This window comes from Dinoponera quadriceps, unplaced genomic scaffold (assembly GCF_001313825.1).
Source record: "Dinoponera quadriceps isolate SergipeBrazil2010 unplaced genomic scaffold, ASM131382v1 scaffold555, whole genome shotgun sequence".
In the NCBI taxonomy this organism is placed as follows: domain Eukaryota; kingdom Metazoa; phylum Arthropoda; class Insecta; order Hymenoptera; family Formicidae; genus Dinoponera; species Dinoponera quadriceps.
The window spans coordinates 913,482-929,170 of record NW_014554717.1 but is presented as its reverse complement, the minus strand read 5'-3'; the positions used below and the strand labels follow the sequence as shown (position 1 = coordinate 929,170).

The 15,689-nt window shown below is 48.2% G+C and overlaps 2 protein-coding genes across 12 annotated transcripts in view; both read right to left on the bottom strand.

Annotated features, from left to right (window-relative positions):
• LOC106741141 (protein turtle) overlaps nt 1-953 on the bottom strand; it is a 13,331-nt gene extending 12,378 nt beyond the window's left edge. The window contains exon 1 of one of the 2 annotated variants that reach the window (XM_014612842.1): nt 27-953. In XM_014612842.1, the coding sequence (XP_014468328.1) occupies nt 27-204 (178 nt within the window). In that variant the 5' untranslated portion in view covers nt 205-953. The remainder of the gene's footprint in view (nt 1-26) is intronic. The other variant, XM_014612843.1, reaches the window with a different exon arrangement.
• Nucleotides 954-5,881: 4,928 nt separating this feature from the next.
• The window catches only part of LOC106741126 (protein turtle-like), a 123,857-nt gene continuing 114,049 nt past the window's right edge, over nt 5,882-15,689 (bottom strand). For 9 of the 10 annotated variants that reach the window (XM_014612796.1, XM_014612800.1, XM_014612806.1 and 6 more), the window contains one exon: nt 5,882-13,436. In XM_014612796.1, the coding sequence (XP_014468282.1) occupies nt 12,254-13,436 (1,183 nt within the window). In that variant the 3' untranslated portion in view covers nt 5,882-12,253. The remainder of the gene's footprint in view (nt 13,437-15,689) is intronic. The other variant, XM_014612805.1, reaches the window with a different exon arrangement.

Genomic DNA, 15,689 nt, shown 5'->3' with positions numbered 1-15,689 from the left:
CCCCCCCTCCCCCTATCGCTACTCACCTTCGTAGCAGAGGAGGACCGCCAGCAGTTTGTAGAAATTTTCGACGCTGCTCATCTTTGCTCTCCGATCTCCGCGTTTCTTCCTTCCTCCTGTTCTTCTTCCTCTTCTTCTTTTCTCTCGCACTTTACTCAGATCGCGACGACGACCGACAACACATCTGTCATCACCCGCACTCATCGAACACCAGCCACCACCTTCGGGCCCGATCAGCACGCGTCAGAGTGACGCGTGCGAACGACGTAGGTTTCGACCATCCTCGCGGCCTCTCTCCCTCGCCCTTCCTCCGCCGCCGTGCCGACCTCCGAATGGTCCCCGGAATTTTCCCTCCGGACGCCGGTTATTATTCCGTTTCGCTTTTTTCTCTTGTTTTTTTTTTCTTTTTCGTTTGTTTTTATTTCGACTATACACTTAGCGATTCACCTTTACCGCTCGAACTTTAACCGTCGGGATCGAGATCAATCAGCGACGCTCATCGACGCCTCGTCGACGTGTCGCGATCCGACAGGTCGTTAACACCACGGGCGACGTCGGGGGTGCCACCAGGTGTCCGTCCTGAGTGTCCGGTGTCGTTCGGTGTCGACGGAACGACGCACAGTTTGATCCGAGAGACGAGACTGGTGCGGAGACCGTAGAGAGTGCTCCGGAGATCGCAACGGTAGATCGAGTAATCGCGCCGCCTCGTTCAATCCGAGCGGATACGAAGAGCCAGGAGTAATGAGCCATCGCCGGGAGGGGGCTGCGAGGGTGGATGGGCCGCGCGGCGCGAAGGGGGCCGGCATCGCCGATTCTGCGTTTACGGGCACGGTGTGTGCACGCTCCGGTTAGCGTCGCATGCGAACTTCGGCACACCCATGAACGGCCGGACACGAGTGAACGGCGCCGCACAAAACGGCGGGACTAATTATGTCCGATTAGCTCGATCCGGTAAAAAAAGGAAGACGCGCCAGATGCGTCGCGGAACGCGGAATGCGCCGAGCCCCCTCGACGTGCCGCTTCCTCGCCGACGCTCGCGTTGACTCGACCTGACCCGAGATAACGCTTGCATTTCGGTCTCAGCGTTATCGTGAGATGCGAGGTACTTACACCACTGGGAAATTGAAGCGAAATTTCTCTCTTCGTTTACTCTCTAATTCCTCTTTACTTACTCTCTCTCTCTCTCTCTCTCGGAATGAAATTTTGCTCGAGAAATAGAGTTACAGCCGAGTCACTTGGGGACTGGAGTGATTTTTCACTCGTATTCAAGTCAAAATTTTGACGTTACTCTGGCGCTCTTAAAAATAGTTTGTGCCTGTTTAAACGGCCTCTAAACTAATAAAAAGCAACTTTGACGATACTTGACGATACTCTTTTTAACTTCTCTTTTGAATTCTACAGATTGAATTTTAATGCTACTTTCAACAACCTATTTTGGCGCAAAAATGTTGGGTATAATTATATTATTGTATTATTAGAATTAAAATTGAACTTATTTCGCTGTCTTAGTTCTTACCGTGTTGTAGAATTAAAGTTTAACACAAGGCTAAAATAATGACTCGGATAGAGCAAATCTTCTACTCTGAATCGTCGAGTGAATACTTTCGTCTTCTTTCTTTCACTCGAAACTGAAGAGTGAATCTGATATATTTGTGAAATTAATGTAATCTCAATTTTGATTTACTGCCTAATTTTAAAATATAAATTTTCACTCGTACGCAGAATTCACTCTAAAGTTGAATGAAACATTCATTCTTGCGATTTCGAGGCGACATTTTCACATTTTCGCTTCAAATGAAAATACCGCCATCTTTCATTTGTTTCGAGTGAAATTATATCCCAAGAAATTTAAAGAATAATTTCTTCTCCACTTGTGACTTATGGGTTTACGAGAACTACATAATTTAACTGTTGATGAATATTAGTGGCACACAACAGTTGCTTCTCTGATTTAAAAATATCTTTCTTCTAATGACAAAATCAATTTTCTTTTCTGACAAATGCATCTTCGGTAATTCGTTTATTGAATGTCCAACGCTTGATATAAAATGATCAGGTTGCATTTAGGTATATCCTGTCTTTCAGATGTGTAATCTATGGAGTCGCTGTTGGAGCACGAAGGGTCGCGTTCTTTCAACGAGAACGGAAGAATTAAACTGCATTCAATCTTCGGTCGCCGACTCGTGCTCTTTCATCGCTGTTTTTTCTTGGTCAAAGCTGATTCGAGGGAATTAAGCCCTACAGCCGTGTAGCGTAAGTAGATAGTAAAAGTTCACTAAACCCGATTGCATATACAAATACACGGCCTCTACTTTAATATACATAAGTTAATCATATCACGCATTAAAGACCAATGATCGTTGTTCACTTGTAAGATAACGAGAAACTAAAACAATACGCTCATTCGGGACATGTCACATTGATTTAAGTGAATAATATGTGGAAGATAAAATTCACTGGTTTTTACATCCGTGATGAAAATTTGTCGCACATGAAAAAAAGGGAAAGATAATAGAGGGCGTGTGAACTCTCACGGCACAACAAAGCGTCCTTTGAACCCTTTTATTTACACCCACGGTCGCATAATTGCCGTTTACGCGGCTCTTTTAAGCCAAGACTCTGGTTTCCGGTTATAACCTGATTAACGTTCTACGTTCATGAAATTCATGACCTCTTTCTTTCTCCCTCTCTCTCTCTCTCTCTCTCTCTCTCTTTCTCTCTTTGTTAAATTCATAGAAGATAAGAAACTGGAGAGGAAATAAGCAATATTCTTGCGATTTATTTTCCCCGAATCAAACTCCTCTATCCATGAGCAAATAGACGCGAGATTCTGGGGAGACAAAACGTGTACATATTTTTATTTTATTTTTATTCCGCTGAACTAGAAAATAAAATGTCGAATCGTTTCGGGCGTGTACGATACGTACACGAGTATCGTGGGATCTTTTCAACGATGCTACTTACAAAGTGAGCTTCGCAGAATGCTCGGGACCGCGGAAACATGTCTCGAGTGAAGCGGCGAGCTACGTGCCGAAACAGCAAAATGCGGAGCCCGAAACGGAGAAATCATCGATTTCCGATGAGTTTCGCGCTCGCCGAATTCGCACGGCGAAGCTGCACCGGAGCAGCCGCTCGTGCTCGTGCGCGCGCGCGTGGGTGACCTCAGATTACGTCACATCCGTCCCTTGCCGCATTAGCAGACTGCCCACAGCCTTGTCACGCTGTTGAGATAATGGATCCATTCGCATGGATCACGATCCAGGATTGGACGTGCCCGGGACACTGGAAATAAATGCGTGCATAATGATACCAGTCGTATTATTTCATCGTCGACGCAGAGGAGGGAACGGCTTGTTCCTGGTTTACCTGCCCTGTGTGTCCGAAACGATTAAGTGTCAGCCATCGCCGAAATACTTGTTTAACGGACGGACGGTAAGGACCTACCTGTACTTCTTAAGCGGCACGTGGCTTCCCACACATGTTCACGTTCGCGCCGCACGATCTTCGTAAGTGCGAATTGTTTATTACCTTCATTAATTTTGACGCAGGATTAAATTTATAAATATATGATAACACTTATAAATATATGGGAAAGCCAATTTTTTTTATTTTTTTTTGCAACTATTCCACTGTTTCTTATGGAAATCCGAGTGGAAGTGCAACTAGCCGGTCCGAGACAAAAGTTAGTAGCTTGCTAATACAGGCTAAGTTAAATTCTCTTCCGCGTTATTAGTTGATTATTCAATGAAACGAAGAATCAATTATATATGATCCGGCCGTGTTTAACGCCGTTACATATGAAATATGGTAGAGTAGATGGCGCCGTCTATTCTGAAGCGCATAATCTAGCTAACGTATATCGCCAGTCAATCAAAATTGAGATTACGCTATTTAATGAAAATCTCGAAGAAGCCGAAGTGAGCGTTATATCATTGGCAATTAATTATGATCTTTCATCTCACAACTGTAGTTTCTTTTGTTTAACCATCGATTATCTCATGCATCTAGCCACTAGAAGAAACGAACGTTAAATTATCGGCTAATAGCGGCGTCGGATACAAATTTACTACCTCGCGGCTAAATACCCACGAGGTTCAATTTCTACGGAAGTAGTTGATTTTTTGTTACTTATTACGCATATCAGACATGATTCTTCCTTTTGTACATTTCGCAGCCGCGTTTATTCGACGTAAGAATATACTAACCCTTGCGTGGAGATATAATTCCCCGGCAATAAGTATTTGTCATAAATATTTATCCTTCGAAGATTCACGATAGATATGTGCACGTAAGACGATTTATGAACAACGGGAACAAAGAACGCGCTACTAAGCTTCAACAGCTGTAACTAAATCGCTTTTAAAGAGATTACCCTATTACCTTATCGCACGGTTTTTCTCATCGTGTTATCTCGCGACGAAAGGAATACATCGTATTAACCAGATACGATAAGCAGCGGTCAATCTTCGGGACAATTTCTCTGTTACGGCAATTTACGGCACGATCGCGAGATTCATAGGAGAACTCTTACGAAAATTCGGATTGGCACCTCGCCCTATAAAAATCCGGCGTCTGTCTTACGGAGTAAGGGGAAAGAAAGACGGAGAGGAAAGCCTTCTTGATGATAGATATCTTTCGAAAGGAAGCGGCGCTCCAGTTTTTGACACGGCGGCGACGACACGCCGTGAGGCATACGTCGAGGGAAATAATGGAAATGACGGTAATTTCCAGTAATCTGAACCGTAGACGCCTTGCGCAAACGTGTCTTCTTCTGCTTCAGTTAACGGACGCGGTTTTGCGAGCAAATTACAGCCTCACCGTGATTTTACGATCTCATATATCAAGCGTCAAAATCTATTCACGCTCGCTTACTTCGCTCGGCCGTTAGAGATATTGTTATTATATCAACACTATGTGGGAAATAGAGAAAAAGGCGCGGAGATGCACGATGCGCCTTCCTTGGATGAATCACTGCATAAACGAAGGCGATAATTGCCTGGTGACCCGATTTCCTTGCGCCGGCAATAATCCTACTCGCCTTGAGAGGCAATTCAATCTTCCATTACCGCCAGGGTGTAGGAATATTCCAGTTATAGAGGGAAGAAGAACGACGTTGCTGGTAATATCATCTAACAACTTAGATACTGATCTAACGATGTCACGCCAACCAATGCGGTATACGGTGTGTTCCAACGTTTCACTTACACTCGCAACGTTAGATCGTAGTAACATATAATTACGGCTAGTATCTGGCACCGTCAATTGGTTAATCTCTCTCTCTCTCTCTCTCTCTCTCTCTCTCTATCTTTCCCTTCGTGCGTACCCGTAAGGCAATAATTGCAGCACAAATGAGTTGTCTCGAAGTGTATACGCACTTGTAAAATATATTTATATAGTGTATATAACGGATCTCTCTCTCTCTCTCTCTCTCTCTCTCTCTTTCTCTCTAAGATTTTATAGACGTTCATTGAGTTTAAAATCTAAATCAAGTCACCTGAACTAATTAACTTCTTCAGTTCGATAGGCTTCAGTCGACTTTAGCAGCCGCCACACATGCTCACGAGTTTAGTCAGGTGACACTAACGTTCGTATCTCTTCACCTTGTTATCAACCTTTATATAATTGTAATTACTTTGTTATTTTTTTTTGTCAGAAGATTTAGTACAGAATAAGCTTCGTACAACCGCAAATAAGTGCACTCGCACTCTGATCGCTCCCAGCCAACTTGGATAACGCTACGTACGCTGAGTGCGCGAGAAATCGCGTATTGAAAAGGTTAAATACGAAAAATTCGGTCTTATCGGCTATGTCGCAGCTCGCATCTCGAAATGTGAGTTGCGGAGCGCAGTTCAACGGAGGGTGGATTAACGTAACGCAGATGTCCCGGGAACGTCTCTCCCATGTTTCGTTTCAAATGTCGATTTATTTTTCATTTTATTTAATAATAAATTGTCTACAATTTGTCCTAAGTTAGTACGACTTGGAGTTCTCGTGGGGGGTTCGCGAGAAAGCATAGATCAAATTCAATCGAACTGAGTAATGGAGGTGAACAACGAGCAACTTTCGCTTCGCGAATAAGTGACAACGGAAAAAACGGTTCGGAAAAACGCACCGTGTACAAGTGTTCGACGGCGGATATAGGATCGAGAATAAGCGGAAGTGAAGAGACAGACGGTACAGAAGAACATGTTACATGTATGTATGTTGAAGCGATTCGATGTTGGGATTCGTGAGAAAGCTAACGATTACAAGTGTGGAAGTTTATACCCCGACGACTCGGAACGGAAAAAAAAAAGAAAAAAAGGCAAACAACACGTCAGTAGAAAGGGAATGAAAGGATATTATATTCACAGTGTCATCTTTTCCTTCTTCTGCTTGCTTCCTCCTCCTCTTCTTCGTTTTCTTCCTCTTTCATCTCACGAATTCAATTCGGCGCAACAGATGTCGGTTACAAATAGGAGTAGTCGCCAGTGTGTACGATGATACGAAGCACTCGAAATGCCGCGCTTGGAACTGCGACGCACTCTCGGACGCGTGCAGAGAAAAGAGAGCGCGGAGAAGAGGTCTACCTCCGCGTTATTTTTCGTTTTGTTTGGAGCGCGAAGGGAAAATATTTTGTGTCGCCAGTCGGGAGTTCCGAGAGCTTACGGAGCCGGACGAGCTTACGTCGTGGAGACGTAGGTGGTCGCAGATCCAAGCGATATTCAGTACCCGAGAGCCATTGGATTCGACTGAAACGCGTCTACTCTGCGTCGAACGAACGGCTAGGAATTTCATGGGACCGACTACCGCGTGGTTTGTCGCGCGTTAGTCGTCATCGCCAAGTACGACTGGCATGTGTCACGTCAAATTATCGTTTCGCGCGCGCCGCGCGGAGAACCTCGAAGCAGTGTCGCCGAGCTGAGCGATCGGGACGTCGCAACCGGAGGAATTCCGAATACTTATCGCCGCGGACGTGCGTCCGATCCAAGATTTCACCAACGATCACGGAAACGAGTTTCGTGATTTGTAACTTGATCACGCGCGCCGGCTATATATATATATATATATATATATATATGTATATATATATATATATATAGTGAACTTTTTACACGATTATTATTTTTTTTAGCGCGACAACACAATACAGTCGAGTCGAATCGAATCTCCGCTTCTCACTTGTCACACGTGCGCGCTCTCCGCGCATCGTAACGTATTTCTTTATAATTATTCACCGGTTTATACACGAATCCATTGTCCACCGATCTAGTCACGTTAAGCATACACAATTTGCATATGATTCTTTCTCTCTCTCGCGCGCGCGCGCGCACGCGCGCGCTGCCGAATATTCTCGCCGAAGCCCCTCGTGAACGTCCTGCTTCGAGGGCCCGAGGAATTTCACTCGCGATGTTTTGTTTTTCTTTTCGTACGAAGCGTCGCGCCGACTGGCTTTCAGGTACGTAACGAGAACGGAAACAGCTTAAAGGTAATTGATTAATTAATTAATTAATCCGCAAGAACGCGGCGGTCGCTCGCGCGATCTCGCGCATGCGTGATGTGCGAACACGGCGAGGATACAACGACGAGTGTGTCTCTTTGCGAAGAAAAAAACGCAAAGGGGCGCGACATCGGCGATATTCGCGCGAAAGAAACGCAAATCGTACAGGGGGGTCACGAAGGAACTCAGGTCGAAGAACGAAACTATCGTGACGTGTGTATGTATGTGTGTGTGTGTGTGAATGTGTGATGACGAACTTTACACGAACGGATTCACGATTCAACCATATTAACCATATTATCCAGACACGCCGTCAAGCGAAACCACTGTTTCTCTCCCTCTCTCCCTCTCTGTCTCTCTCTCTCTCTCTCTCTCTCTCTCTCTCACATACACACATTCTCACTCTTTCTCTCGTTTACGTATTTTTCTCTCGTTCCTTTCTCCCCATCTCCCGCAAACACGATGATTCCCTCGTGAATTCTATTAAAATCCCCGTCACCGGACACGCGAATATCCGGACATATTTGCATGAGCTGTTTCTTTTCGCGCTGCGTGATAGGCTTCAGGATAACGCGGAGGATCGTCCGAGATCCTCTTCCTCGTGCACTTATTTCTTCTCATTTTTCCTTTACTGTCTTTCTCTCTCTCTCTCTCTCTCTCATTTTCTCTAGCTTTCTCTCATTCTTTCTTACACTCCCATTCCCGCACACCTATCGCAAACGTCCACACTGCGTGACCTTTTGAGATCGTTGTATCTAACTATGATATATCTACACATTACTTATACACCTATGTCGGTTGGTTGGATCGCGTCCACGATTTCTTCTCTCGCGCATTCGTCCATTCGCGGATGGATGGGGGAGAGGGTGTCTTCTCGAAGGGGACCGGATGACGTCGACTCGTCCCGAGACTCGGTCCGCCCTCTTCGTGGTACGATCACGTGGAAGCGCGATCACGTGTCGCGTTGTCAAAAGCGCGTTTTTCCTTCCTTCCACTTTCGCGTTTCCATCTGTCTTACGTAGATTTCGCGCACGATCGCGGCACGTTCTAAGTCATTATAAGTAATATAACGCGTTTGAACAATTTCCGGCGCGATGAGAGATAACAAAGCCGCGTCTTTCGTTAATGCGCGAGCCTTTATCTCCTCGCACCTCCTCCTCCCCCCGTCGTGTCTCCCGCAAGCGTCTCCCCCCCCCCCGTTGTCGCGTGTGACGTTCTCTCGCGGGTATAATTAATTAATTAATTAATACGCGTTCGCGTCGCTCTCGTTGATTAATACGCTACACGCTACGTCGTTTACGATTTACAATATCAATTAATTATCAAATTATTAATTCAACCATTAGAATTACTTTAGAATATTGGTACTCTTTCGCGTCATCTCTCCGTTACCTCTTAACTTTTAGCGTATTCTCATTTTCTCTTTTTTTCATTTTTATCTCTTTTGTTATCTCTGCGTGTGACCGTGTGTGTTACATTATACACTTTGTTTTCGTTTAACAGCTGCATTCGCGCGCGCGCACATACACACACACATATACATACACGCACACACATACGTACGTCCTCTCCTACTCTCGCTCCATTCATACATACTTGTCACTTTGCACACTTATCCCTCCTTCTTTCGCACCTCTCACGCACGCATGCAGGCACACGCAATAGCGCATATACACGCACATATGCACGTTTTAACGAAATTGTACACAACGTCCCGCCTTGACAGCGTCTACGCCGCGTATCTCTTTCTCTCCTCTTTCACACACACACATACACACACACACACACAATCTTTCTCCTCTTTCTTCCGGCATTACGGTTCGTCGAAGTATAGTTGAATCGTGAGTAGGGCCCTTGCTAATATTTATAATATAAGTATGTATAATACGTACGCGTATAAATAAGTGTTTGTACTATAAAGAAAGTAAAACTCCCGGGGGTCGCGGACCGCGCCGATCGCGACTCCACTCGTGGGGGGGCCTTCTCGGTCGCGCGTGTACAGAAAATTAGAAAAAAAGAGTAAGAGGAACGAGCGCGCCGCCGGTCCTCCTCGCTCTCTCGTCGGAGACGTCCTCGAACGAGAGGAACACGTTCTCGCGTTAGGTCGTGTAGCTCGACTCAATGATTAGCCCGTAGATTCGCCCGAAGGCCCCCGCGATCGACGATCGCCGACCCCCGACCCCGCGATCCGAGATGATTTGATGCGTTTGGTGATAATTAGGTGGGTCTCGAAGAGAACGCCTCTCTCGTATCTTGTGTACGCGTGTATATGTGTTTTTTCTTGTGTACGTGTGTGTGTCATATGCGCGTGGACGCGTGTGCGTGTGATGTCCGTTGCGCGTAGTCTGTCTGTATTCACGTGTAGATGTGTGTGTGTGTGTGGACGCGTGTCCGTTGTGTGTACATGTGCACGCTTGCGTATTTATAATTCCTTTTCTCTCTAATACACACGAACTCCGGCGTGACGGGCGCGCGTGTATGTGTGTGTGTGTGCGCGCGCGTACGCGCGCGCGTAAGCTCCTTCCGGCCGACGATGGCCGCTTTTGTGTACTTCTCTCTATCGATCGCCCTTTTCCGCTCGATCGTTTGAATTTTATCTCGCTCACCGACGTGGAATCGCACTCGAAGTGGAATCGTGCGCGCCGCGTTGTCGGACCTCCTTTCATTGGCAGTTCGGTGAAAGAAACGATTTCCTCACCGTCGCGTGTCCTTTTTGTTCTCGGTGTTTTCTATGTTTCTATGTTAGTTTTTTTTAATTTCGCTTTTCCCGATTATTTCCCGATCGTTCAGAAGTCCGTCGAGAACGCGTTCACGCCGATAATCTGATCGTCGAAAAGAGCGACCGGTAGACCCGTCGGAGTCGTCTAACATCTGACGACGTGACCGGGCGCGCCGTCAATGACGTGACGGGGCGATGAGCGCGCGCGCGCGATCGTACGCACGGTACCGGCCGAGTGCGCGTAAATTCAAAGAACTTGTTATTCTTATTCTCGTTTTACGTTGCTTAAGAAAAATTATTGTGCCGATAATATGTTGGGTCGCTAGCGAAACCCTAAACAGGCAGTGCAGTACGAGTGAGTCCTTAAGCAATCTCGAGGCAAGCTTCGGCCTAATATCACGTTTCGAGTCCATTGCTCATCGATATAATTACTTTTTTTTATCTCGTGTGTGTGTGTGTGTGTGTGTGTGTGTGTGTATATGTGTGTACTCATGTGTGTTCACGCGTGTGTGTATGTGTGTATGTGTGTATGTGGTAATTCTTTTCGATTATCTTACTTTTTTTGTTTTTCTTTCGTTTTTAATTATTACTTACAGTGTACGAGATTAAGTTTAACCTTACATTTCGTTTAAAAGGTATACCGAGCATGTACAGTGGTACAGTTTCTTTGGAGTATCATGCCGACGTATTTATCTCCTCTCCCCTACCCTCCTCCCGTCCTTTCACCCCTTCGTTCTCCTCGTCCCGGTCGCGACGCGGGACGACATCGTTTTACAATCGTTTTCAGCATCCCTTTGAGCCGGCCGGGAGTCTCTCTCTCTCTCTCTCTCTCTCTCTCTCTCTCTCTGCGCACTTTCTCCCTCTCTGGGACATTTCCACTGAGTTAAAAAAAATGTCCTCCCCCTTATTTTTTTTCTTTATTTTTATATTCATGTCTCCTCGCGTGAGAGAGAACTCTCTTCGGTATATATTTCCTCTCTACATTATTATATATAATAACGTTAAAAATCACGGTCCTCTAAACCGGACGTAGGCGCGGTTGGTGTACGCGAGATATGACCAATAATAATCGGATTCGAATGTTTTCGTTTACGCACTTCGTTTCTATTTTAAATCGTCCCAGCGCGATCGGTGTCGCTGAGCGTCGCTGGGTGTATTATAGTTCGCCCCCCCCCTCCCTCCCCGGGTAAATGATATCGAGATTGCTTTCCCCCGAAGGACAATCGACGGTCCTCTCTTAATCGGTAACGAGCGGGACCCCGTAGGATTATCGTTTTAACGTACGGCTCTACTACGTCGCTCCCGTCATGGTCGTGCGAAACTTATGTATCCTGATGCTTATAACAGCCTTCTTTTGTAGATGGATGTCCAGCTACTAGAATTGACTTAAACTCCTCTAATGTGGATTTCACGTGATGATGATGATGATCCTCGTTGTGCTGCGGCGGTTGGTCTTCGGTGATGATCGCGTCGTCGTCGTCGTCGTCGTAATAACGGTCAATTGTACGGTAGTCGTCGTAGTCGAAGTCATCGTCGTCGTCGTCGTCGTATTAATACACGGTCCTCTACAGTAGATAAAAGCCAGTACCAAAATCTAGTCACACGGGCGATACCTAGGTTCCTCCTTCTTCCGTCGGTACTCTTCGAGTGTTACCCTCGGCCTCTCGTATCCTGGTCTTGCTTATCTTTCTTCCTCCCTTTTTCTCTCACATCGTAGATCGTACATCTGTTTTTATCACATCTTATCCGTAACACGGAGTTGCTGCTGCTGCTACTGTTGCTCTGTCACCACCATCTACTACACTGTCCAGAAAGCTCGAACTACCCGTGACGTCCACCTCCTCCTCTTCTTCATGATCGCGTATTCGACTGTCCAAGTTGACCCGACCGCAACGACCGCGACTCCGAGTCGATTTCCACGTACCACGACAGTTTCGATCGTTCGACTTCTCGCGGTGCAGCTGCATTAATTGTATTTCAACCGTATGGGGTACGATCGTCGAGTCTCTCTCTCTCTCTCTCTCTCTCTACCTTGGGTACTCTCTACGATCGCTTCAGCACGCGCTTTCCAAGTGCGCGCTCTGCCTCCTCCTCGCCTGTCTCTGCCGGAACTGGTGGAACTCCGCCTTCATAGCCTGTACCCTAGCCTCTATGTTGTCCCTGCTGTACCTCGGCGCCTGGTGATGCACTTGGTGAATGTGGGGAACGTGGATAGCGTGGACCTGATGCACAGGCGGCCTCTCCTCTCTCGTGGGCGTGGAGGCCGACGTGGGCGTCGGCGTGCACGAAACCGGATCGAACTCGTAGTGGCCGTCGACGCTGCCGGCGTCCACGGCGTTCTGCACGTGCGTGTGAGCCACCTTGGCCGGATCCTGCAGCTCGAGCCAGCGGCCCACTAAGGGTGGCGGGGGTGGCCTGTAGGGCGGCGGACGCCACTCGGCGACGGTGCTGCCGCTCCTCGAGCTCTGGTTCTGCTGCGAGGTGTTCTTGCTGCCGAAACCGGAGCTGCTCGACCTGCTCTCGGGCGAGGTCTCGAGATCGGGCGACGCCGCGAGCTCCGGCGCCGATCTGGCGTGCCGCGCGTGCCTCGGCGGCAGCCTGGCTCTGGGCCGTCCGGCCGGTTGCGGTGGCGAGGAGGTCGCCAGCGGCTGAACCGGCACGAATCGCCTGGACGACTCGGCGTGGATCGCCTTGAGCGACGGCAGCTCCTGACTGTATCGCTGGTGCACGCTTCTCAGCTGAAGATAGCCGGGTGGCGTCGGGAAAGAGCGCTCGCCGGAGGATGGCTGCTTGACGGAGCTGAGATCGCTGAAGTACAGGGGGGTCCAGGGGACTTGGGCTCCGCTCGGCGAACTGGCCAGGAACCTGGGCGACGAGATGGTGCAGACGGTGGGCGGTATCCTCGCGTTCGCGGCACCGTGGTGGTGGCTCGACGGCAATGGAGGCCCGATGGAGACGCCGCTGCCGTCGGATCTCAGGCTGAGCTGGCTGGTGCCGACCAGCGGCCGCCGCCAGGAGGACTTGAGCCGTTGCTTCGGCAGGAAACCACCGTCGTCGCTGCTGGACGCGTCCAGGATGCTGTTGTTGGCCGAACTGAGGACCGAGTCCGCCACGACGAAGCGGCCGTCGGCCGCCCGGGAGATCTTACCCAGCGGACGACCGCGGCACGAGTCCGGGGTATCCGGGCTGAGGATCTCCCGCAGGAGGCTTAAACCTGGTACTCGGCTTTTTCTAGGTCTACGGGTAGGACAGAAGGAGCGTTAGAGCGATCGCGGCGGTGGCGGCCGGTGGCTGCGGACCGATCGAGCTCGCGTCGGAGGAAGCCGTGGATCCAAGCGCGACGTAGCGCGCGTACCGAAATTTCTCGCTCTCGAGCCGATCGAAGGGTGCGACACGAAAGCGAATGATAAGGTGGACGTCGCGCACCGGTGATGCCGTGACAGCGGTGAGAATTTGCTCTCGCTTCGACGGCTGTCCGCCGAGTTGAGGATTTTCGGTACTCGCGGATACTGGACGCACGGATCTTCTCGTGTGAGAGTTTCTCGCACACGAGCGCTCCAGCGAGAGAGCCAGTTTGATAGATTACATCGTTTTGCAACGGTAGACGCTATCTCTAGGACTGTCCTCTTCCTCCGACGCGATCCATCGGCCGCTCGGTACAGCAAATACGTGCAACACGACGCAAAAGACACACGCAACGTTAACGAACAAAAAGGTAAAAAAAAAGAGAGAGACGTTCTAGATAACAAGGTAACGTAAGGCCAATGTTTGAGTTAACTGGCAAGATAATTATATCAATATATATATATATAATCAATTACTTGTATACGTATATAATAACGAATAACGGATGCAGGCAGGGAAGGCATGCGGCATGCGCATTCCGGTGCACGAGTGGTCGGGCGTGACGTGGGTTGTGGGTAGGTTAGGCGTCGGCAGTGAGTGGATCTTAATTTTTTTTCTCTTTTTGAGAACTTCGAAAAAAACGAATCTTATTATCTCTGTCTTATATGTGTTCTCTTTTCTTTTTTTCTTTTTCTTTAGTATCCTCTAGCTCGTTAACAAAATTTCGTCCCGTTCTCATAGATCCCATTTCTTTTTGCGCGACTTTTTGCACTTTTTTTTTCGACTTTGAATCAGTGAATAGCAATCGTGGATTTAGGTGCTCCGAAACTCGTCACCTTTTCTCCTCCTTCGGGTCCGGCAGCAAGGAAAGAATGGGGGAGAGAGAATGTTGTAACACAACGATTACATTCACAAAAAACAATATCGGTGGCGGTAATGATAAGAAATATAACGCTAAATAACCGAACGTTACTTTTCTAGGCGGTGGTGTTAGGGAGCAAATAGATATAACGTGTTGTGCAAAAAAGTGTCGGCGAAGACACGATTCCTCACCGGCGGTCTCGAGGCGCGCCGATCGACACGCGCGCCGCTTCGACCTTCGTCGCGCGAGGAGTACAAAGGGATCTTAAATATCGTTTCATCGCTCGGAAGTGTCTTACCCGGACATCGGATATATCGCGGTAGAACAAAGACATGAGGTGAAACGAGACGTGGAGAGACGAGAGACATAAATGTACGAGTAACCGGTCGAGCGCTTCGAGGAGAGAGCTTGCAGTGATTGAAATACAAAATATACAGGTATCGTCCGCGCGCTTCCGCGGAATCCGAAAATAACGACGCGAAGCGACGCGATCAATTCGATCGAGCTCTGTATTACGGAAATACTCGTCGGTAATATTCTTCCGCTCCCCGAGAAGCACTCGATCTCGTATGGAGAAAATCGAAAGGGAGGCGTATGACACATCATACACACACATACACACACACACACACACACACACACGCGCGTACAGTGGGACAAACGATAAAAGTGGTGATGCGCGTGTCGGTGTGAAATCAAGTGGCGACAACAAATCGGATTTAGGAACGGGGACGGGGGAAGGGAGGAGGGAGGCCGCGGAGAAAACGCGTATGTAACGCGTCGATCTCGACGGACCGAGACTGGGTGATGCAACGAAGCGTCGTGAACGATTAACAGGTGTGGAGAGACAAATGGCGGATGTATATGCACGTGGGATGCAGGTATCTCGCGCGCGGCCGCAACGAGCGCGGCTTACCTATCTCCGCTTGCTTATTGCCGAGTGTTCGCGTGTAAGCGTGAGCGTGTCTGTTTATTGGTCGTCTAGAATCGACAGACTGGAAACAATCAAATAACACAAGACGCTTGAATTAAAGCTCCGATTGGCCTGTTGGTGCGCGCCGCCGATAATCACAAGTGGTGCGCCGGCTCGCGCGCGCCGCTGAAAACTTGGCGTGTCTGCCGCGCGCATCAAAGTTTCATTCGGATCTCCCCTCGGACGAACGTTCCTTCGTCCCGAGTGATTCGTCGACCGTTCGTTATCGGAGGTTATGGAAGTATGTTGCTTTTCGTGTACAATACGATTGAGGTGATACTTGCGTCGCATGCGATTCGTGAGTGTATAC